At 34.6% G+C, this 24,586-nt stretch overlaps 1 protein-coding gene across 1 annotated transcript; it reads right to left on the bottom strand.

The window, feature by feature from the left end:
* Nucleotides 1-712: 712 nt before the first annotated feature.
* On the bottom strand, nt 713-16,216 carry LOC124363200. Its single transcript, XM_046818361.1, has 3 exons — nt 16,120-16,216; nt 14,789-15,028; nt 713-1,455 (listed from the first exon to the last, which is right to left on the bottom strand). The coding sequence occupies exons 1-3, from the start codon at nt 16,159-16,161 to the stop codon at nt 961-963; spliced, it is 777 nt and encodes a 258-aa protein (XP_046674317.1). The 5' UTR covers nt 16,162-16,216; the 3' UTR covers nt 713-960.
* Between the last annotated feature and the right edge of the window lie 8,370 nt (nt 16,217-24,586).

Raw genomic sequence — 24,586 nt, 5'->3', positions numbered from 1 at the left:
TGATAGTCAAATTGTATGTAGTTTCAAAGGCTTAGCTTTGAGTAGGATGAGAACTTAGAAATCAAATTTCAATTATCCTTAAATGATTGGCAGGCGATTAAATATGTACCGGGATTTGTAACTAATCAGCCAATTGGTACTTAAATGAGATTTCTAGGGACATAGTCAAAATATTCGTTAAATATACTCGAAAAATTATATAAGCAAGTTGGATTTCTCGGTAATTATTTTGTTTGTTTTAGTATTGTTTACACTCTCAATAAAATTACTACTTAACAATTTTATCGGATTAAAATCAAAAATAATTATTCATTTCATCTAACTAAAGAAAAATTTAGTAAATCAGTATAGTCTTCATTATTCTAAATCAATATTTTGTATCCACATCTTATTCATCCATCCTGGTGATATTAATAATGTATAAATTATAACCGAACCTTCATAAAAACCGTGAAATATCGTTTTTTTTTTATTTTATATATTTTTTTTTTATTACAAAAATTTAAAAATTATATGCATCTTCACCTCTTCTTACATTTAAAATTGTCCAATGATTTTCATGAGCTCTCTGTGACCATGAAGAGCAACTGGTGACATAAGTTAGTAGGTCTAGTATTTTACGTCAAAAACATTTGTCAATATTTTTCACACTGTTACCTTTACACAATACCTTATTACCACATATAAATTTCCCTGACATATGAATAATTACTCTGTGAAAAGTTAATTTATTGTATTCATCAAAATTATTACAAATGAAATACCATTACCTTCTTGAGCTAGGGCACTAAGTCTAGTCATCTGTGCTCAGTTCCGTTGAGTATCCTAAAGATTTTATAATTCATCGCCTGAAATATAAATATGTCACAAATGCTGCACTAGGATTTTAAAATAAGTTATAAGTCACTCTCGAGTTCGTTAATGGTTTCCAATAATATTGTTCAACACTCAACGAACAGACTAGGCAGTCTTGTCGGGGTCGGTATCAGAAGAGCGGTACTTGAACAGCCTCTCACCGATCTTGCCGAACTTTCGGTCTCCGGGTTTGGTCTCGTCGTTCTTCTCCCGACTCATCAGGTTACGCTCCAGAGTCTTCTTCTTGCCCGCTCTCGAGGGTGAGTTGCTCCTCTCGTCCTCCGTCTTCTTCTGCAGAGCATCTCCGATTCTGTGGAACACTTTGGAGAAGCTTTCCCGGCTGTTCTTGCTCACGGGGTTCATCCTCTGGAAGATCTTGCTCATGCTGATTTTGTCCGGGTCAATGTCGCTTACCTCCTTGTCCTTCCGCATACTCCTCAGCATCCTCGTCAGCGTGCTGTCCTTCTTCTGAGGCTTCAACTCGTTCTTGACGGTCTTCTCGTCGTTATCTATCTCCTGTAGGAGATCTCGGTGCCTGGATCCATGCGTGGGCGAGTTCGCCTCTGGGGATCCTTCTGTCGCTCCTGTTTGACAGCGACCCTGCATCACAATCAATTAATTAGCAATAAATAATCAAGTCAAATATAGGAAACAGTATTTTCCGGACATTTGCCATCTTTCAGTGATATAACACAATCACTAACACCATGTTTCGTGAATAACTAACCAAACAAATTACTACAATAAAAGTTTTTAAAAAAATACATCATATCAGAGTGTTGTGACACGCATAAGTCAGAAATCACAACAACTCCATGTCGCACACTTCACTCTAAAACACTACTTGATAAAAACAAAACGCAACACTAATTACTAAAAACTGAACTACATAATACAGGGCACAATAAGTCTCCACACACCGACCATCCACTTAGAACTGGCCAGAGGTCAATTATAGTAAACGACGACTGTCACTTCAGAGACAAAATGGCGGAAAAAAGGGATAACGCAGGAGTTAACCTTTTTTATTATTGGTTCGTTCTGGATGAACTTCTTAAACCGTACTGTGACTCCGCTTTGGTTTATTACAAACCTTTTATCTGTTTGATACTTAGGTTTCCTTATTAGTTCATTTTCCAGAAATGGCAACCAAAAGCGTTGTATTAATTTTCTTCATCAATACGACCTCTGTTTTAAGTACTTCCAGCTACATAGGCTACATTCTGAATGGAAGTCTGATGTAGATATTTAAATGCTAAGAGTGTGTTAAATACATATATTTTTCCCCAAGTAATTGATTATTAAGTGAAAAGTTTATAAGAACGACTTTTGATTTAAGCTTTCTTTCTTTAACAAAACTAAACATTTTACGAAGGTTAAATCAATGTTTACAAAATTCGCGCATTTTTACTCATGCATTACTTTACTTTACTTTAAGTTCTGTTCACATAATTTCACATCAGATCGGGGTTTTATCGATTACAAATAACAATAATGTCTGTATTTTTCAAAGCGTTCTTCGCAGTATAAGCCTTGCTTTACAAGACAACTTAGGTCAATTTACGTATAATATAAATATAATTATTCTAGTGTACATTAAAAATTACAATAAATAACAACATTTATACACTTATTTAGGTTAATAGAGTAACCACACAATATTAATATTCCTCCTAAATGTTTTGTGACCAATTTCTTTTAGACTGGACGACGAGTCCTAGTACTATTATATGTCAAAAGTACGTTATGTACAATCGAAACAACTCTCCTTTATGGACAGAACCTAAGCAACTGTGCGATATTCGCAAATGCGAACAAATCTGTTGAGGTTGTAAACGAATCAGAGCTCTGTTCTAGAGCATTGTAAGATTTGTATTTGTATTTTAAACATTCGAATTATTACCAAAAATAGGTTAAACGTAATGAATTCTGGAGCTGCCTGGTATATATCAGTTACTATCAGCTACACCCAAACACAGCAAAATCTCTTAAACAACAATACACCTTTTAACTCAGCTATCATTTTTTTATAAGTTAATTGTTTAAATACATTCAAGGAACCCATTAAACAGCTTGACGCCAACATGTGACACAAGGGCATCAGTGCTGCCAATCTATGGCACCGCATTCTGTAAGTAAATTGTCCCTACGCCTAGTACCACGATGGTGAATATCCCTGCACTGAACCTACTTCTCGTAAGCTTTGAATTGCACTAAACATCACGCCCAAGGCATAGCGTCAGCAATCCAAAATCTCTAAAGACATACCTAGTATTTTTATTTGTTTAAAATTTGTTATTGATGATAGAAGTTTTGAAGGGATAATAGGATTTCGGACTTTTACCATCGTTATATGTTACAAAAATAAAACACTAAGTTTCGGAGATTGAAATCTATAGTGGCAGTCCATTGTTATATCTTTTAGTATTTTAATGCCTTAGGTGGGTTTTCACCTGAAGAAGAGGATAGATTTAAATCCTCGAAACGTTGCGTTACCCTACATATCCGATATCCACAATATTTCGTGCAGGGTAATTTTTGACAAACTACATTTCCCAAAAAATTAAATAAAACAGATTTGCAATAAATGTTTTTCTCTGTGCCTAGAAACGTAACAGATTCGCCCAAAATCACAGGCGAAAGGTGAGATAACGCTAGGCAATAGATGTAATATGGAGCTCAATGGACTGTATCATTTCAATATTTCTACTTGTAGATCTTTGTTTGTCATTTTTTAGCTTCTTCTATTACGAAATGGTTTAGTCTAGTCGTGGTAAAAATGGAAAAAAATGTAGCAGCTACTCTTTATCTAATTGTCTCAAGAATATCAATACGATGATGTAGTGCTATAGTCTGTGTTCAGAGTTAATAACGACAAAAAATTGGTCTCCTCTTAATTAGTCCAGCATGAAAAGTAAAACAAATGTTAATTTTCAATATTAATATTACCTTTATATATATAAAGGTATATATAATATACCTTTATATGATATAACATAATTAAGGTTATATCACAAAATTAACTATCGGAACTTTGTTTTATTGGGCTGTCTTCTTGAAAGCGTAAAATTATCACCTTTTTGTTCGAGTAAGAGGTTTTCTGTGAGGTCTATTTTACTTATACAAATTTTAATTTCTTGAAGTATCACATAATTTTTTGACAGCTTCTTGTATCAAAATCAAAATTATTAAACCGTACAAACCTCCTTGGTACAGTCACACTCCTTCATCTTAGCGACGCAAATTTAGGTACGTCGTTGTGTTGTCAGCTTAAATTAGAAGGCGTTCTATTATGTGTAAAATTGCAGTTTACATTGTTCATACGGCATGAACTGGGCTTTGCAGTACTTTTAAAGTTTATAAGTAATGGGATGACATGTTCCCAAAGTTTTTATTAAATTTTCATTGTTTGGACACGAACTTGCCGATTAGTATTATACATTTTTGATCCGAGTACACGGATTCTACTGTAAAAGTTCTAAAAGCTTTTTATAATATTGTTAAAATTCTAATTTAAATAAATTTTTATAATATCATCTGTTTTATTCCCTCTGAATGTATAAAAGATCGCTTGAATCCGGGTATTTAATCGTAAACGAGAAAATAATCAGGTAACAGTCTAACATGAGTTAAAGCATACATAAGTTTTGTGGTGTTATTTCACTGCATACCTACTGAAATACTTTAGTGTAAATCTTGTAAGTATGGACAATCTTAATATTTTTTTACCAATAAAATAGAACCTGGAGCCTCGTGTAACTGTAACTGTTTTTTTAGTCTTGAATATAACACAAAAACTCTTTAAAGGTCAAATCTTAGATTTCTAACATTTACCAATCGACAAGTTCGTACAAAGAGCTGAGTGATTTTCTATAGCCAGCTGATTATTATTTCTTCTATACGATATTTAGAGTACAGTAGAAATCTATAATTAATTACTGCTGGAGAAGTACAGCGCCGGTTTTATTATGTTTTAGGAATTCATAATGAAAACTGGTCCGGTTGGATTCATTTCAGTAGATTTATAAAATGATCTCTTAGTTCTTAAGTAATAAAATGTATATGTATGTATGTTCTTCATTTCATACAAAATAATTTGAAGGAGGTGCTCTTCTATTTGAAAAATAATTTGGAACAGTACATTTAAACTATTGGACAATTGTTTAATATCTCCTACTACAGTATAACCACTCATTTCATTGGTTTGTGAATCTTGTGCCTCAAGTTCAGACACGTGAAGAAGAGTTTAAACTTCAATCCTTGAAACGTAGTGTTGCATTATCATATAACGATGGCGAATGTCATAATATGCATTTAACAGAGTTCTTTCACTGTTGTCTAAATAACCTTAATTAGCAATTCTCCATATGTCATATTATACATGTTTTAAAATTTTGAATGGTTTAAAATACTTCTATAGTGGTGTAATGTGAAACTGCTAAAATTTCAGTTTCCCGGAAACTTTTATGTTTAACATCCTGTTGGAGGAGGTGGCTCTCCTCATCAAAGCAGAAATATTTTGAGAACACAATTAAGAGAGAAATTTTTCGTGATGGTGTAAACAGGAAAACTTATGTTAGTTGTGACACTGGGGGCGTAAAGCAAAATACCAATATTGCTGATAGTACTTTTGAGATCCTAAAATATGTTTTAAGATATCACCAAAACGTCTAATCCTAAACGCCAACAACCAATGTAAGTAGTACATTCATTAATAAAACTAAAAACACTTGACAAATGAAAGGCATTTAAAAAAGCATCAGAATAATTGAAAACAATTATTTATTTATCCTTTTGAAGTGATTACTTCTTTTGGTGGGCTATGGATGTACGTTTTGCACGGGGGGAAAATTTTCGTTTCACTACACGTCACGCATCAAGTATGTTGGCTCTGTAACCGATAGGGACAGGACTATTGCGGCCATTTTGATGTCAGTGAGTTTCGCCTTTCCTTTCAGTGGTTATCCAGCCATGCTAGTAAAAGGTAGTAAGTAATAAATTACGTAAAAACAGATTTTAATAAAAATTTTGCTGAAGAAAGTTCAAAACCATTAATTGACTTTTTAGAAGATAAATTACATTTTTAATAATGGCAAACAATAAATATATAACAACAACGAGATGTGGAACAACAATAGACGCTTTGTTTACAAGATATTTAGCAAATATTTATTCCATAATAGTTATTTCTTATTTCAGTCATCATAAACCCAAAATTTCATTTTTAGAATATAATGACATGAAAATTAAGGTAATTATTTCTAAAATACAAGATTACATTTTATTTGACAGGATTGTATGAATCTTGACCAGTTAAAATGATACTGACCAATCTATAGAAACTGATATAAACGATAGTAAGAAAAATTAATACATATTTATTACTTTAGTATTTAGAAGTTAGTGGTCATTGTAATATATGAAATGTAGCAAATACTATTATTTTATGCAAGTAAGGTACATGTAATAATGTCTTAGAAATTAAACTGGCACGTTATCAAGTTGTGTCGGCTATTTAGAAAACAAATCAAATAAAAGTGCAAAAACTGAGAGTCCAGTAACACAATAACCAAAATATGAACTCAGTGACGTCAGCTACAATTTCAACAAATATAAAAGAGTATTAAAAAGGATAAATGATAAATACAAATACGGACAATATAATGAAGAGCGGTGTTAGGACAAAGTTTTATCATGTTTATAATAATAACCAGATATAGTACAAAGATTATAAAGGTTTATAAACACTGACTGATTAGATACTTGCATTATTGCAATACTGCTTTAAGGAATCCCAAACTGCCATTTTCAGGTAACCAGATCATAAGCCTCTAGCAAAACTTCGCTATGATCTGAATATTTTTAAGATGCTGGGGCGATTTGTTAAAGCATTTTGGGTCCAGCATACAGAAAGGAATGTCTGGTAATCTAAATAAATATCCTTTGTCGATAACTTCTAATGTCATAAGGAATATTTATGTTGCCACTTCTTAAATATCATAACCTAACACAGCACAACAGTACTTTGTACACGTACAAGTTTTGTATGGGTAAAATGTTCAAGGATCAAAAAGGGGAAATTAACTATCTAGCATTCTTGAACTCGTTCTTCTTGGCCTCAACTCTTTAACTTGATTAGTCCATAAATATAGGACCGGTACCTGCCTCGTACCGAACTAGTATAAATCAACTCCGACGAAGAGGAGGCTGCAGACCGCTATGCCACCATTATTGCATCGATGTCAAAAGCTATAGCGTTGCCAGTGCCAGACCAGACCACCAAGGCCTTATATGGCAGAGCCGGCCCGGGTCGCAGGATCAGCTGACTGGATGAGTCACGACACTCAGCCAAGGCCACACTAGAATCCCAGGCCGCGCTGCTCATGTTGTGACGTCACAGTAAGGGGCGGGCGATCAGCGCTCGTCTCGTAAGAATAGCATTGGCCGCCAGGACTCATCACCGTGAAACTTATCAATATTTCAGCACAACCGGTGAAGGTAGCTATCCTATCTCAGGAGTATCCCTTTAGCACAAATACTTCATCATAGTACATAAATATTTAATTCATTTGGAATTATTAGGTAAATGAAATAAGCAATACAAAAGTTATTCTTATTATAAAAGTTACTATTTATTGGCTTAACCTTATTAATCTTTCTTTTTTTTACATTTGAGACTAGCTCTTTGTATTCTACAAAGCATTCTTCACATTGTTTACAAGTATTCGACTTTAGCATTTTGAAACATATGTAAAACATATGTAAACCCACCTATGTTAAACTAATGCTACTAAGTCATTCTCTGATATGGCAACATCATTTAATGCTTTAATTACATCTTCAAAATCAATATCATTAAAATCAAAACTATCACTTTCTTCAACAAGGTCAACTTGGTCTGTAAAAATTAAATCTTTGATCTCAAATATCTTATTAGAAGCTGATACAACCTTTATTAGGCGTCAGCTTTCAGTTCTTTTTTCTGCCTCAAGAACTTGTACAACAGAAATATTGTAGCATCTTCCACACATTTGTCTGTACTGCCCAAACCTCGCTTCTAAGTTATCTGTTTGAAATTTACCTATTAGTACATATTTATACTTAAAACTATTTAATAAGTACTTAATTACAACTATTATAGTCTTTACACTGTGAACCAAGGCAGTTTGAGTGTCCAAAGTGAGTTTTTGCCATTTCGTTTTCCTTCCATTACCCGTTTCCTCCCCTTGAACTGGCAAGCTGTCCCATGCTTCTAACCACTCAACAAACTTCATTAAATATAACACACTTTCATCCGTCAACGTATGCTCTGGATTACAAAACTTATCATTAAACCTCACACCTTTGAAGGGGTTCTTTACGTTAACAATCTTCCACCACGTAAGAATTATCTCTAAAATCATTGTTGTGCCAAAAAATGCATTATTGTTATTTTGAGTAGCATGGTGCTTTAGAGCAGCTATTTTCTTAACATCAAACAGTTTTACACATAAATCTACGTTTTGGTTCTCTCAATATTAGTTGGAAATTAAACTTTTTTGTTAATAATGGGGCTGTTTTAACAACATTACTTTTCTTCTAATTTTTTAATAATTTTTAGATGTGAAACACTTGCAAAATGAGTATTTTTACTATCATAAACGTCAGGGAATATAAATGATTGATTACTGTCTGATTGGTTCAGCCAGTTGTTTTCATACATTTAAAAAGGTGAACAGTGTCAAATATAACAAAAATTCCTGTTGTTTGTTATAAGGATTGAAAAAAACTACTCTTAAGTGTTCCACCACAAAGCTTTGTAAACATAGCTCTGTTAACACCATTGTTGTCGGAAATAATTGTTAACACTATATACCCAACATCAGTTAACGTTTTCAATACTTGTAAAATTAGACTATACAAATAATCACTGGTTAAATCTCTACAGGGAAATAACCCTACAACATCTTTATTGTGTGAAAGTAGTGAGCTTATCATAAATGACTGAATGGTTGTTGCTAATTCAATAGAGTTTTGGTTTTCATTATGAGCTAGTCCTTCCAATTTACCACCTGCATAGCTCATTTCTGGTTTTACATAAATTTCATCAATAAGTAAGCTACATACATTTTCATTTTCTTTCATACAGGATAACTTTTTTTAGATATCTAATATGAGTAGTATCTATTCCAGAGCTACCAGTTCCTAAATTTGAGGTAACAGATTGCAAGTATCGTGGATGGGGCATAGTCAAAAACTTTGGCAATCTTTTTGTATGCAGCTGGAAAACAAAAGAATAACGTTGCAAACCAAATTAAGGAAGACGTAAAATATGAAATTTTAACTGAAGCTGCTAATTTAATTTGTTCTTTAAAGAAAGTTAACTTTTCTGCAACATTAGTGTCTGTTGTTTCTTCTAACATCTCATCCAACAAACTGCTTATACATTCTACTTTGTCTGATTTTGGTACGTCTATTACTTCAGAGGATAGCTTTTTAATTATATTTCTTAGCTTGGACCAACTACCAATTTTTAAGTTCTGTGAAAACGTTTCACAAATAACTACTATTATAGTATGAGGGTGCGAAAAACGCCGAGATGGTTGAGCCGGAGCCCGCCCCTTACCGTGACGTCACGCAGCCAGCGGCAGGGGCAGCAGCGAGGCCCTGGATTCTAGTGTGGCCTTGACTCAGCTTCCCGCGCTGCCGCGCTCCTTCGCGCCGTTTCTATGTCCTGTTCGACCGCATTTATTGGCAATACACTGCCTTCAGTACAATGCAGTTAGGTACAGATCTAGATGGCCGAATTCTTGTCAGCTAATTTAATTAGGTCTTTTCGATCCCAACGTCTGTACATACATACTTTCTATAATTAATTGTTTTAAAGTACGGTATAAAACCTATCGAAAGTACTATACCAAATTGATCACAAAGAATCTGTCTTACTAATTAAGTTGTGAACTAAACTATATACAGCATTATACAAATTCAACTACGTAGTTCAGTTTATTATTGAATGAGCACTACATTTTTGTTTGACTTTATTGCTTAGTTCTTTCTATTATTGCTATTTAGTATGTTTATATTTCTTTGACATCATGTTAGCTCAAGCATCAAGTAATTTAGAACAAACTTTTTGTTATTAAAACCTTATAAATATGTAAATACATCCCATATTTACCGATATCCATTAATGACATTTTGTGCTGTTATTCATTCTTAACAAACTGTATATTTGTGTACAGTGATCATATAAGCACTTACTTTTTATATCATATACCTCGCATAAATACAAAGTCAAAAACAATTTTAGACAAGTTATATTTAGCATAATGCATTACTAAAATAACAGCATTTTTTAAAAGTTAGTACTTTATAATTGAGTGTATTTCGTTCTGCATAAAAAGAAATTAAAACCTTGAAAATTGGTTCAACATAACCTATTAAATATTTATTTATAAAGGTCTTCACAGCGGTAAAAATAACACTTGGGTTTTAAACAGATTCGTTATAGAAATTCGCAGGGATTTTTTTGAAAAATATCCAGCAACAATTACTGGGAAATAAAGTTAGACTGAATATATAATTACATATTTGTCGCAAACAAATTTAGGTTACATTATTGTACACAGGTTTGCCTTATCTCTTACGTGCTCGCCTGAAAATGGATTTCAAAAATTGACATTTTAGCTTGAAGATCTGGAAGGTTGAAAATTACTATAAATGCTGAAACTAGAACCTGATTATCCTTAGCTCATTTTTTTGTTTAAGGAGAAGCCGATCTCCTTTTATGGGCCACTGGCCTGTGCGAGGATCTTATCAAACAGAATAAGGGGAAGAGTCGATACAGTACAAGGTCGATGGTACTGATAAAAAGTGCAACGTTCACAGACAAGTTTCGAACCTGCGCTATCTCAGACTCAAAGTCCAACGTCTTAGACCACTCGGCCATCGGCACTCTCATTTAAGTGCGTCCATCGAAAATTTTGCGTTTTAATCACTCAGGGGACTGGCAATGCCTAATCCTGCGTTTGTTAGTCTGTCCGCAGGCTTGGAACTACGTCAGCTTGGAATGTTACTTGAAACTTAATTTATCCATAAGCAAGATCGAGTTCAATGATCGTTCATGGCCCTCCAAGGATGCTGTAAAGGATATTCTCATGGTTTCCCAACAGCGTGGAGCCCAAAGAGCGGCAGTCTCCTGGTATGATTACAGGGCGACTTATAGGACTTTTTGGCGGAAGTAACACCAAGACAGCTTTTCGAGCAATTCGGTGAACCGTACTGGCAGAGACAGGCTGTCATCAAGAAAATTCCCATGGCCTCAAAGCTTATCGAATTCCATTACGCAGCACCAGCGAGTGGTCTAACGTGGCTACTTACCTTTGATTTTGAGTTACACAGAAGATAAATCATTCATGTGCACGAGCTGTGCTAGAATCCGGGGGATTGTTCAGTTAGTTCTGAGGTCTGGCGCTAGGGCTGCGCCACGTTTGATTGTTATCGTTCAAATAATTATTGCTACCTGACCTCTCACTTAAAATATGGTGGTCCGTGACACAATTTATAGCCTAGGAGGAGTTATCACTTGTGCAACTAATACAATCAAGACTACTACTGAAATTTCTCTGAAGCTAGCCATGAATATATTATATATATAATCACTAGCTGTTTCCCGCGGCTTCGCACGCTTTTCGTAAGTTTTGCCCGCGTATGAGCATTTCTGGTTGAAGTAAATTATATTTTCCAACCCCGATGTAGATTTTACCTTGATGTCACGATCAAGAAAATATGTCAAAAATGTATTGTACATGCATAATGTATTTTATTACAAAGTGGGTCTACCACTCAACCTTTAAGTTCAACCAAAAATTTAGTTTAGACAATTATACATCATAACTTAGCGCCTTCAAATAGTGTTTCACTGTTTAATATACGTATCTATCTCGTAATTGCAGGTTATAATGTGCAGGCGCTTTGAAAACTTTTCTTCATTTTATTCGTTTATATTCACGACATAAGCGAATAATTCAGATAATAACTATCCTATCTTCTAAGTTAGACTAAATTACGGATACATGTGAAATTTGATTGAAATTGGGTTCAGTCGTTTTGGAGTTTATTGGCAACATACATCGTGACTCAAGATTTATATATATATAAGATGTTATCTCGTATGTGACAACAAGAATTGGATTTTCTCTTCGATTTGAGGGCTCCATACAGCACATCCTCAAGTTTTAAAAGTCATTGAAATCTCAGAAACGACTCTCCTGATTGCTATGAAGTGTTGCCATAACAACCTTTATCATGAGTGGGAATGCTCTATTTCCGCAATATTTTAAGAGACAATTGTCTATTAACGTTATAAATCTGGAATGTGTTACCCATACTTTAAAACATTTTTGTAGGTTCTGTCTCTAGAGTATTCATGAAGAAACCCAGTTTGTTACAATATTTTCCACCATCAGTACAACTTTCATTTTTTATTTCCTTGAATGATGAAGCAGAATATGGTGTGGTTGATCATATGAGTAACCATGCATGAATACTTTCAGTTCAGTAGATCCCTCCTTATTAGTATTTATACTTCCTTGCAACTCCATTGCTTATGAAGACGTTTACCAGTATAATCAGTGGAGTCTCAACAAACATTTTGCAAATGTCTGTTTTGAAGTCTTAAGCTTACATGCCATTTTTATTCAATTTAATAAGTTAATCAACATTTTTAAATATATTAGATTGAAGTATACTGTAGTTGAATTTAAAGGTACCAAACTAATTGCAGGAAGGATAACTGAAAAGATTATCAGTCACTTCTACACGCTTCATGTAGAAAAAAATTTTATTGAACGCTCTATTGTGAAAAAAATCCTGTTTTCATTGTTTGTTATTTTCATGAAAAATGTTAAAAGGTGCAACATTAAACTTAAATTAAAATCAAAAATTTTAGTTGGAAAATTTGGCAACATTGTTAAATATTTGTCGGTATCTGATTTATGTCTCGTCACTTCGAGCGTACTTGGACACGATTCCATTTCCAAAAATCAACAAGAAAGACTATACTAATAATGCTTAAAGTATTTTAAAGGGACATATTTTGATTTCAAGGTTTATAATGAGATTTAAAGATTAAACCTCAAATGAAGGTAAAACTCTTGGGAGAAAGTGTATAATCTGAAAAAAAAACTGTATTTTCACAATAAACTCTAAAAATATACAACCTTTTATGTAATGGTGTTTTTGATAGTAAATATTTCCCCTTTTAAACCTCCTTTGTTATATGCGATGATCGAAAAACCGTTATCATTATAAGTAAAGGTAAAGTACCTTTACAAGTAATGGTGTCAGGCGATCACGCTCCCCCCCCCCTCTCATTTTCCTATCCACCTTGTTTGCAACCACACTGAATGGGTGACCACATTGTGTTTCCTGATCACTGTAATGCTCTAAACAATGCTCAAGAGTAAAATTGTGTCAGACTTTCCGTGTATGCTCAAACCCTATTAGCTCCTGGGCTCAGTGCTGTATATAGACAATTATTTCGAAAAGGGTTGACACTCAGGGAGGTTTAGCCGGTATAAAATAACCTCCAAAAGTTAGGGGCTTGGAGATCTTCTCCAGGGAAATTGTTGAGCTTTAAGACCTCATAAACGTGTGTTTCAGCTTAAAACAAACTAATTAGGCTGCAATTTTTGCAATGTTTGCTTTTCAAAATTTCCAGGGGGCTTGAGCTTAAGCCCCCTTTATATGGCCCATACCTCAAACTCAAACTAAAAATTCTTTATTGATGTTGACAATGTAAATTGCATAATAATCGTCAGTACATAAAATAACTACAACTAAATAAAGTACCTTAAAACTAAAAGTTTTTTTATCAATTAAAAAACAATGGATGCTGTAGTATTCTTTTAGAATTAAAAATTGTTTAACTTATTCCTAAAAGAATTTAAATTAGTGGCCTCTTTGAACCTTGCGGGCAAATTGTTAAAAAGCTTGCAAGAATAAAACGTATGTTTTTCAAAGAAGGATGTCCAATGTTTTAGAAGGGCCAAGGAATTATTTCCTCGGAGGATATAGGTTTATTGGACATTATAATTATGTTTTATTGGAAACAAGTATTAATTTTTAAGGCAAATGTCAAGCATTCCAGAGTGTATATACTAGGAAAATATGCAAATAAGTAAATTATTTTCTCTAAAAATATCTTTACGTGATTGAGATCGACTGAGTCCAAAAATGACACATATATCCATCTTTTGATGAACGAATAGGGATTTAGTCATGGAGGATTCATAAACCCAAATGATTAATCCATAACACAAGTACGTGTAGAAGCAGCCGTAATATGCTGTTATCAAGACTTCTCTACTTGCGAACGAGGCTAACCTGCGCAAGACAAACAGACTACTGCTAATCTATTTTGAAACTTTATGAATATGGTTGTGGAAAAATAAGTTAGAGTCGATCTCAAGACCAAGGATGTCCGTAGAAGAACTAGAGAAAAGGCGGAATTCTCTTATAAATATATCAGATTGGTTTGAATTATCTTAAGAGGATTTTAGAAAAGATCAATGAACTTGGTCTTTTTCTTATTTACGTAAAGACGATTTTGCTTAAGCCATTCAAGTATAGAACTGCCTCGAGTGAAAATGTCAGTCTCTAAATGTTCCTGGGTTGGTAGCCCTTCTAGCCCTTCCATCTAAATAGTCCAGAACTTGTTGCTCTTGAGTGAAACTCACGCGATAGTCTAGGTTTTAGATGCTCGAGGGGAGCTAGACCATGTACCGGTAAGACTGCCGTGGGGGCGAAAACAACGTTTTCCTGTCAAACCTTGAGCAATTAAAGGTATGACGTCAAACCTTGAGCAATTAAGGTTTGACGTTTGATTTCCTGATTTCTGTTTTAAACATTCATCAACCCATCCACCGTATGGTCTCAGCATAATCCATACCTGCAAGTTATGTTGATGAGGACTGCTGTCGATACGCTTAAGAGGAATAGTCAGGAACTCATCGTCTCCCTCCCCCGTCTGGTGCTTGATCACTTGGCAGATCTTCTCCTCCGTCTGGGCACTCATCAAATCCGACATGACCGTGTCGTCTCCACTCCAACCTGCTTCCTCCAGGGGGTTTAAACAGGGGAATATGTCGATCTCTGTCTCGAACAGTACTCTTTGAAGAGTAACTCCCACCTGCATAGTGATCATCAGTTCAGTTTTTACCCTTTAACCTAAGATACTTTAGAACTGCTTCACACCAACTAACAGGAATGTGAACTGGGTCTAAACTCAACGTTTAGATCGTGTCATCCCCTCCCACCATAGCCACGTTAGCGTAGAAAGCTGGGTTGCTTAGAGGTTGTATCTGAAAAATCGTAGTACACTCAATTATGCAATTTTGTGCCTAAAATTGAAACGATGTAAAAAAATTCATTTTGAGTGTCTTCGTAGCCAAACTTTTTTGAATCTCTTCATATAAACATAAAAACTTTACAGGCTGCACTAAGAGGAGTTGAACTGGAGTTAAACTTAACATTAATACTACAACTTCTGTTCTGGTAACTAAATGGTTAGAGTCAGGTTCCTCAAGTCAGGTTTTAATTTGTACAAGGCATTTTAGCGTTTAACAGTAATCTCAATCTAGCTTTAAGTAATATAGCGCGAATAATTATGAGATGGAGTTTAAATAATAAATAAATAAAAATACCTCAAATTGTGTAAAATACCCGTTGAAATTAAATGAGTAGTCTAAAATCTCATTTTGTACTATTCAAAAACCTCTTCTTTGAACTTTGTGTAAAAAGTTGATCTTTGAAGTGGAGTTCGAACAGTATGCAGCATACCTATGTAACAATACTTTGGAAAATAAAAATCTATGCATACATAATCAATAATAAATAATAATAATTATTGTTAATTATTAACAAGCTACCGTACCCTAAGCTTGTATTACTTTTTTACACTCCTGTTCCTGGCTGGCTTACATTTGTATATTATATCAACATTTTTGATAGCAAATACAGCAATTTGATAACTTAAACACCTCTGCAGCTAAACACTTAGGCTACAAATCATAATTTCAATCTAGTTATGCCCCAGGAATGAATTGCTAATGTAACCTCTGTTAGCAAATGTGCTAAACACAAAGTTTACGTACAACATTGAAAGTAATGTTTTTACGCAAAATTAAGTAATGCCAGTATCCAGATTTAATAATTTGGGGGCAAAAGTAGGAAATTAGCCTCTTCGTATATTGTAATGTTCTTTTTATGAGTAATTTATACCTGGTTTTGTTTTTCTTGGAGATATAACTCTTCTACTTTCATATGAAATAGCAATAAATCTTCTAATAATACAGTTTCAATACTTATTTTTCTCACAGTGTTTTACAACAAATTTCTAACCTCGTTTTAGGTGTTCTTTAGAGATAGCAAAACACATTGTCTTGTTTTCAAACGATCATATGTTTGATATTCAACAATAGTCCGAAAGTGCATGTTGTACGAAAAGTGTTTTAGGATTTTCTTTCTACACCAGTTGCATGATGGAACTCATGTGTATTAAAAATATCCTAATTCGTTTTGTTTCAATCTATCTATGAATGTCTATCTAAGCTGAGGAAAACACCATAAAAATGCATTGTATTCGTATAGTCTTGAGCATAGTCTTGAGCTGAGACTATGAACAAACGCCAAAAACCACGTTACTAACAACAATATCCAAAACCCAGGTCATTCTTAATTCAATGAACCGAGCTTATTACATTTAAGGATGAACAAATAATGAACACCAGGGAGTAGATATTTTAGATATTAGAAGCGAAAGGTTTGTCTGCTGTATTCTATCGATCACTATGTACTCGTTGTCTAGGGGATGCCACGCTCGTTTCAGTAGGTTTGACAATTTGAATTTGGTATTATCATTATCATTATTATTATTGGGGGCAACTGGGACTGTGTTTCACAATTTGTTCAGGGTTGAGGGTGTCCTCCGAATAAAAAAGACTGGTCTAGACCGATAAGCGGACTAGACCAAATGATCACACGTCTAGAAATGGAGAGAGCCCTATGGGCGTAAGCCAAATTTAGGCCTAGCCTGAAGTAATGTGAAAAAACAATTCCAGGTTAGATCCCTGTTCAGTAGAGGAGGTTTTTAGGAGGCAACCCTTGGGTTCTATCCCACCGCTTATAGGATTCCCACACTACAAGCTGGCCACCTGAGTGCCAAAAGCATTTTCCGCCTCTCCCTCAAAAAAAAGAAAAATAGTATTTATTACAATAATGTCAAACCTATCCCTAAGGCCCGAGCGATTAATTTTACATACCGATGGGCATGCCCATATTTATAGTCGAATAGATATAATTTCCGAATTGGAAGGGTGTGGAGGGGCAGCGAGCAGTGGGGAGACTGATGCCGCGGTGTTGCCACGTTGGTGCGGGCACTGCCGTGAGCGTGAGCGGTCACTTTCTCACCGAACACTGAGAAGAGAACATGAGACGGTGCCCGCCAGCGTACTTACCAACAAACAACGCGTCAGTGTGTGTTGTCTTTTGATTGTTTATACTAGTAATCAGAAACGAAATTTCTCTAATTTAACACAAATATGTGCGATATTAATATGTTACCATTATACTATAATAATCTACAACTACTAAATAATTCGGATATCATGAAGGACAAATAATTTGGGTACTCTGAAAACCTAATATTGCATTCACAACACAAATATATTTATTTCGGGGGCTGTCAAAATACTTCAAACACCGTCAGCATACATTCTGATGACGTATATTTCCTGTGTTCCTTAATCAGTTTCCACTCTATATTCGTCAGCAAAAATCTTCCAGGTCACTAGTTTCACTGTCACTGTCATCTCTATTCACGTGAATTATCATTTCCTCTACTGCTGTTTCAATGAGATCTTCTTGTGCCCACGCTTCTAAAATAGATTTTTTGTGTGCTTTACGATATCCGTCCATTCTACGGTTGTAACTTGTTGAAGTCCTTCTTCGGTTAACCTCCGAACTTCAGTCATGTTAAATGTTTTATTGTTCCGAGCAACGTGTCCCTTAACTTGTGCCCAAACCATCTCTATTGCATTGAAATGGCAATGGTAAGGTGGCAGTCTGACAGTTTTATGTCCTTGGGCTTTAGCCATCTCATCTATAATATACTTGGGGATCGGTGCGCGGTGGTTTATTCATTTCACATATTTCTAACAACTCGGCTTTTGTAAAATCTTCTGCAAATTGTATGTTATGCTCGCGAAGCCACGCCTGAATTTCCGCTTTTTTGTTACGTTGCGTTGGGGCCTTATCTAAAACCTTGGAGTGGTATGGGGCGTTGTCCATAGCAATAACCGATGGAGCAGAAAGGTTAGGTAGAAGTGATTCTCTGAACCATTTTGAAAAAGTGTCATGGTTCATTTCTTCATGGTAGTCTGTGGTTTGCTTTGAAGCAAATAACAAGCAATAATTAGGAACAAACCCTCCAGATGTACCAGCGTGCAGTAAAATAAGCCTACCGCTTTTGCCAATATGCCTTTGCCGATGTGGCAACAGTGCCTGTTGTTATGGCAACCGCGTCATACGCTCCTCGCTCCTATTGGTCAGGTAGCCAACCAGGCAGTTCTCCCTCTCACTCCAACGTCAGAACGCCCCCGCCCCGCCGATTCGGAAGTTATATCTATTCGACTATAGTAGTTGTAGGCCCTTGTGCTACCGGTTCAACCAATCCTTCCCGTCATCCATCCATCCTTCTCCTTTTCGTCATCCTCCAGCCAGCACCCTACATTAACACATTAATTTACACCTCACACATGGGGAACCAAGCTATGATTTAACACACATATAATATATTTTACTCCGTGGCTTTCTATAAACTATAATGCCATATCTTCAGTATTTCACAATATTAGTTAAACATGGAAATAAAAATTAAGATTTAAGCCTATTTATTTGCATAAGATTATATAGACAACGATAACTAAGACTGTTTGTGGTATCTGATTGAAAGCAAAGTATTGAATATTTACACTGACTCATGAACAGATCAAATGTAAATATTGAGCATACATGTAATATAAATAATTGAAAACTGCGTTATAGCAGGGAATTACTTTTGAAATTTAACATTATAGCTCCAAAACCCTTATGAAAACGGTCAAATATATTAAAACAATTGGTTTTACAGCTCTTTTTTGCATTTCAGGGCGCGACCGCCCTTGGCAATTTGAAGGTTTGCGCGCTTCAACGAGCAGGCAGACGCCGCCCGCGGTAAATAATGACAACCTCTGTTAAAATTAAAGTTTGAAATAGTGCTTCACAAAACTACACGCCTAATATAATAACTAAGAATACCATGACGTGACCAATGGCGAATCTTTTGAACCACTCGATTAAGAATGATAATTTTATAATAACTTGTACAGTGTACCTATAATTCAAAACATTCTACAAATATATACACAAAATATTACACTTTGTAACCATCTTTTAAAGAAAATTCGTCTTAATCGGATCATAAGTATCTGAACTAGGAATTATTTTCAAAGTTACAGTAAAGCGCCATATCCGCACATTTTTTCCTTGTTAATGAAATAAAAACTAGAATTTATTGTTTGTAGATTATTTGATTTATTTGAGAAATAAACGCTCTATTTTAAATGTAATTCCCATTATTTTAGCTCGACAATTAGTTTAGATCGTGGTTATGTTCAAACTCTCGTACTAATACTTTTTTATCAGAGAGTGGTAGTGTTAGATAACAAAAATGGTGAATTTTTGTATAAGTTTATATACTTGGAGAAGAGGACTTTTTTATACTGGTTTTCAGTTTTGTAACCGTAACGATAGCAAAAATTCACAATCCGTTCACATGATATGTCATTAGTAATAAACTTAAACAAATAAAACGTGTTTGTAAAAACTCGTAAAATACTGTACAACACTCCTTTATTTATAGGAAGCCTAACCTGAAGTTTGCAGATTGATTTAAATGTTCCTATAACTTGCATAGTCTATAGCTTCAAGTGAGGAATAAATAATAACTTCATCTTACGAATGGTTAGGAGTGGAAAAACATTATTTGCACGAGGTGACTGACTAGCAAGTGCCGGCCCTGCCAAACCATATCATATAGGTCTATATTTTGTTTGGATCATAACAAAGGTACATTTACATCCGAGTTTACAGTCAAATTGCCAACTTTGATTGTAATTTGTACCTAATAATTTATTTTGGAATGTGGTAAATTGTTTCCTTAATTATTGTCTGCAACCGAATCAAAACAAAACAGGTGACACGCCCACACACTATCACTGACAAATTTACTCAGGAGAGGTTAGTGGACTGGACGGACATTGCGACCACGTGGACACAATTGGCGGACTGTGAAGCGGGGTCAGTTGCAGCTCATAGATGGCGCTGCAACTCACATTGTCGACAGTAATCGGCAATAACCTTTTGTCTTTACCAACCTCTATTAGAGACAAACATTTATCGTTTATTGTTTTGATTTGTTTAATGTTACTGACATGCTTGTATTATGGTATACAGACCCGAGTTTCCTTTCTCCCTGGTCCTTATTAATTGACGACCTTTCCTCAGGATCTCTCAATATTACTTAGAAATAAGCCTACACAGAACATCAACGCTCGTTCTACACATTATAATTCACATATAAAATATATCCTCGTATATTACTAAAAATGCCACTGATAAGGAAAATAAAACATACACATTACACGCCAATTGAATGACTAGAAGTAATTACAGTCGACGTAACCTTTTATATTAAGTAAATTATTTATAAGGAAATACATGTAATGTAGTTACTGTACTTATTGATCTAAATAAATTAGATATACAAATAATAAATAAACATTTATCAATTTGTTATAGTAATGGTAACTGTTTGAATAAACCTCTTTGTATAATCTAGAACCTTCTGAAAGTCTTCTATTCATCAGGAAACGATCGACCAAGCTTTTTCATTCGTTGTTCAATGATTGAGTTGTTCGTTGTGCTAGAAATTTCTCGTCATCAGCCGGTTGTCTGCTGAGAGAAGAGCGTGTGTTAGTGGATCAATTATTCATTTATCTGACCTCAAAAGGCTGTTTCTCGTTTAATTTGCTTTTGCTGAGTTATTAGTGATATAAAATGGCTGCAATGTCTGTTATCGGTATTGACTTTGGTAATGAATCTTGTTATGTTGCCCGTCGCGAGAGCAGGCGGTATTGAAACTATAGCAAATGATTACAGTCTGCGTGCTACACCGTAAGTAATTTGTAATAATTTCAGTTTTGTGAAGTTAGTTACTATATCTAGTAATAACTTTTATTCTTTGTCTCATACTTAATTAATAACTTGTGCAGTTTTATTCTAGACTTAGATGAGTAATACCTTGAATTCAAGAAACGCCTTGTTTGGATGTGTTTATAGCCCCAATTACCTTTTTTTTCAGTTAGACCCAAGAAGTTCATTCTAATCCAAAATTACTAGTCATTGGCTCTTATTAACTAATATTATTGGAATATGCCAAGGTTTCTGAATAGTAATGCCAGACATAATTTATTGTCACAGACTAGTAGCCTAGGCTACTCTGTTTTATATAAGGCTAGCCAGGCCTACATTTAAAGTATCCAATAATAAAGTTTAAATTTTCAATCAAAGAAATATTTACTAACTTGTGTCACCAACTATTTGAAGAAAGCAGTAGGAAAAATAGCTAATTTATTAATATTTTCAATAAGTAGGCCTATTCTTCATTTCTGTTTATATAATTTTATATATATTCAGCATTTGAACATTAAGTTAATTTGTAAATTTGTGATTCTCTTTTTGGAAAAAGCAGTTGTGAAGAAGAATTTTAAACTATGCTATTATTCAACAGAAGTGGAAAGTGCTGTTGGTCCTTTGTTCATTATGAGTACAAGATAATAAAAATGAATTGTAACACTCACATTTCTCAAGGATATGTTTTAAATCATTTTCTTCTGTAAAACAATTGTATGTAGACTTCTATTTATTTCAGTCTTAGACCAGAATACAACTTGTGTATGCCTATAGGCAACTGTGGGCAAATTCCAAACAGTTACTGAATCAACTGAACAATTTTTTACTATTACAAAATAAATGAAAATATGGTATCAATTTACAATAACGTGACCCATGGAAAAGGTATGTTCATTTTTTTTTTTTGTTTTCCTGAAAACAATAGTGAAGAAAAAAATTCGTCGGCAACGAAAATCAAAGGAGTTACGATTTTTTGAAATCCTCTGAAAACTCTGTTTTTGACAGTACCTCTGGCAAATTTTACTGAAATGAAGACGTTATAATCCTGTCAACGATGCCTGCCCGCTGCGCACTGCTGCTTGCTCTTTTAGAAAAAAAAATTAACTCGAGCTTGCAAAAGTCGAATCCCAGATCACGTGATGCCCCTGATCCTTAAACCCTCCAAGTGTTGTTTCGACTAAATTTTGTCGGTTATTTTTCCATCCTTAATGCAATAATGCCCGAAAGGCATCAATATAATACAATGAATATACTTTCCCCCCCAGTTTATATGCACCTGTGATAATAATACTGGGGCTATAAATGCCCAACCCATGAAAAAAAAGTCCATTTTTCATGGTCACGGTATTGTAAATAAATACCGAAAAATATTACAAAACAGAACATTTTAAATATATTTAAGATAGTTACAGGTGTCAGAAAACGAAATAAATTTAAATTATCAATTCAATAATGTTGAATAAAAAGCAATCAAAGCAATTTCTCTATCCCTATCTATGCTATAATTTGTAATTCATGATAAGGGAGAGATATATTACATAACACTATATATATATATATATATAATGTATATATAATGGGTTATATATGTTTAATTGTTAGTTCTTATGGAAATATCCCCTATTTTGTCATAGGCCTAGTAAAAGTCACTTGCTGAACACAAACTTAATCAGAAAAGTATCAAAATTAAAATGGAAAATCAAATTTTAGGGTAATTCTAAGCAATATATGGGTCAACCTCGATTTTTCTCATATTACAATATAATGTTCCAATAGTCAATTAGAAAAGGAAATGACTAGAATTTCTTGCCGGAAAGCAGTTATAGGGAGCAGGCAACTCATATTACATTATAATGTTCCAATAGTCAATTAGAAAAGGAAATGACTAGAATTTCTTGCTGGAAAGCAGTTATAGGGAGCAGGCAAACTGCGAGAATTACCTATTAGTGATCAGGGGCATTGACGTGATCTGGGCTTCAAATTTGGAACTACTCGAGTTAATTTTTTTTTTTCTAAAAGAGCAAGCAGCGCGAAGCGCTGCGCAGCGGCAAAGCATCGTGCGTGATCTTCGTCTATACTGAATTGATTCAGGCCAAAGGAATGACACAGATTACTTTACCAGATTTTTATGGAGATTTTGTATTGGGCGGATTATATTGGTTTACTTTGCTTTCCAGCATGTAATTATGTGTTTAAAATTGTTTTACATACATTACCTACATTATATTGTAATATGTAATAACAATTTATCAGAAATTTTTAATAAAAAAAAGGATCATGCACGATGCCTGCCCGCTGCGCAGCGCTTCGCGCTGCTTGCTCTTTTTAGAAAAAAAAATTTAACTCGAGTAGTTCCAAATTTGAAGCCCAGATCACGTCAGTGCCCCTGATCACTAATAGGTAACTCTAAGCAATATATGACCGTCTGGCAGTTGCCTGCTCCCTATAACTGCTTTCCGGCAAGAAATTCTAGTCATTTCCTTCTCTAATTGACTATTGGAACAATATATTGTAATATGAGAAAAATCGAGGTTGACCCATATATTGCTTAGAATTACCAATTTTAGTATACAAGGTCCGACAATAAAGTAATGAGACTAATTTTCTTTGCAAGATGTGGCAACCCTGCAGGCTTGCATAGGTACAATATCTTTAACCTTGATCTATAAGCTGCTTCTAGTCCAAGCGATACATCGATGCAACTGCTCAGCTTTGAGTTGCGCTGTAATAAGTTAACATATGTTTGTGTCTCTCGTCACGGAAATGGAACTGCATAATACTACGCAACGGTATGCCATTTCTTTGCGTTACATTGGGTGAAAACGCAATGAAAACTTATGGTAAGCTTCAGAAGGCTTTTTGAGAGGATTTGATGTCAAGAGTTCAAGTTTTTCGTTGGCATAAAATTTTGAAGATGAAGACCGCAGTGGATGACCATCAACCTTACGGACAGATGTCAATTTAACCAGGGTGCGTGAATTCGTACAATCTTATCGAAGATTGTCCGTGAAAATGATTGCAGAAGAACTGAACATCAATCTATAGACAGTTTGTCTAGTAATAACTTTGTAAAGGAGTTCTTCCATGTCCGTGCCAAAATTGCTGATAATTGGACTCTGCATCATAATAATGCCCCATTCCATACTGCTCTTTAACCCTCCGGCTGGCAATGTCGTAAATTGCGACTCATTTTTTCCCGCCGTGAACTGGCAGAGTCGTAATATACGACTACATTAAACATCGTCTACTAATTACATCATAGTTCCGATAATTACCGCTCGAAATCGCATAAAAGTTATATCACTTTAATCACAAGATCCCAAGCCTTCTAATAATGTATTCACTTATATATATATATATGAATATTTGTTATTTTACTGGCTGCTAAAAGCTCCCGACTACTTCCGCGTGACGCGACTCTCGGCAACTGTTAGTGCTTGTAATGTAGTCTTGTTTT

Source organism: Homalodisca vitripennis, chromosome 5 (assembly GCF_021130785.1).
Source record: "Homalodisca vitripennis isolate AUS2020 chromosome 5, UT_GWSS_2.1, whole genome shotgun sequence".
NCBI classification, from domain to species: Eukaryota; Metazoa; Arthropoda; class Insecta; order Hemiptera; family Cicadellidae; genus Homalodisca; species Homalodisca vitripennis.
Note: the sequence above shows the minus strand (reverse complement) of the source record. Positions and strands in the feature narration are given on the sequence as shown.

Coding starts and splice junctions, on each gene's coding strand:
- LOC124363200 (XM_046818361.1), bottom strand. CDS start 16,161: ATGAAAGTAGAAGAGTTATATCTCCAAGAAAAACAAAACCAG. Junction 15,029..16,119: donor TCCAAGAAAAACAAAACCAG/GTATAAATTACT, acceptor ATCACTATGCAG/GTGGGAGTTACTCTTCAAAG. Junction 1,456..14,788: donor CTCATCAACATAACTTGCAG/GTATGGATTATG, acceptor ATTGTGATGCAG/GGTCGCTGTCAAACAGGAGC.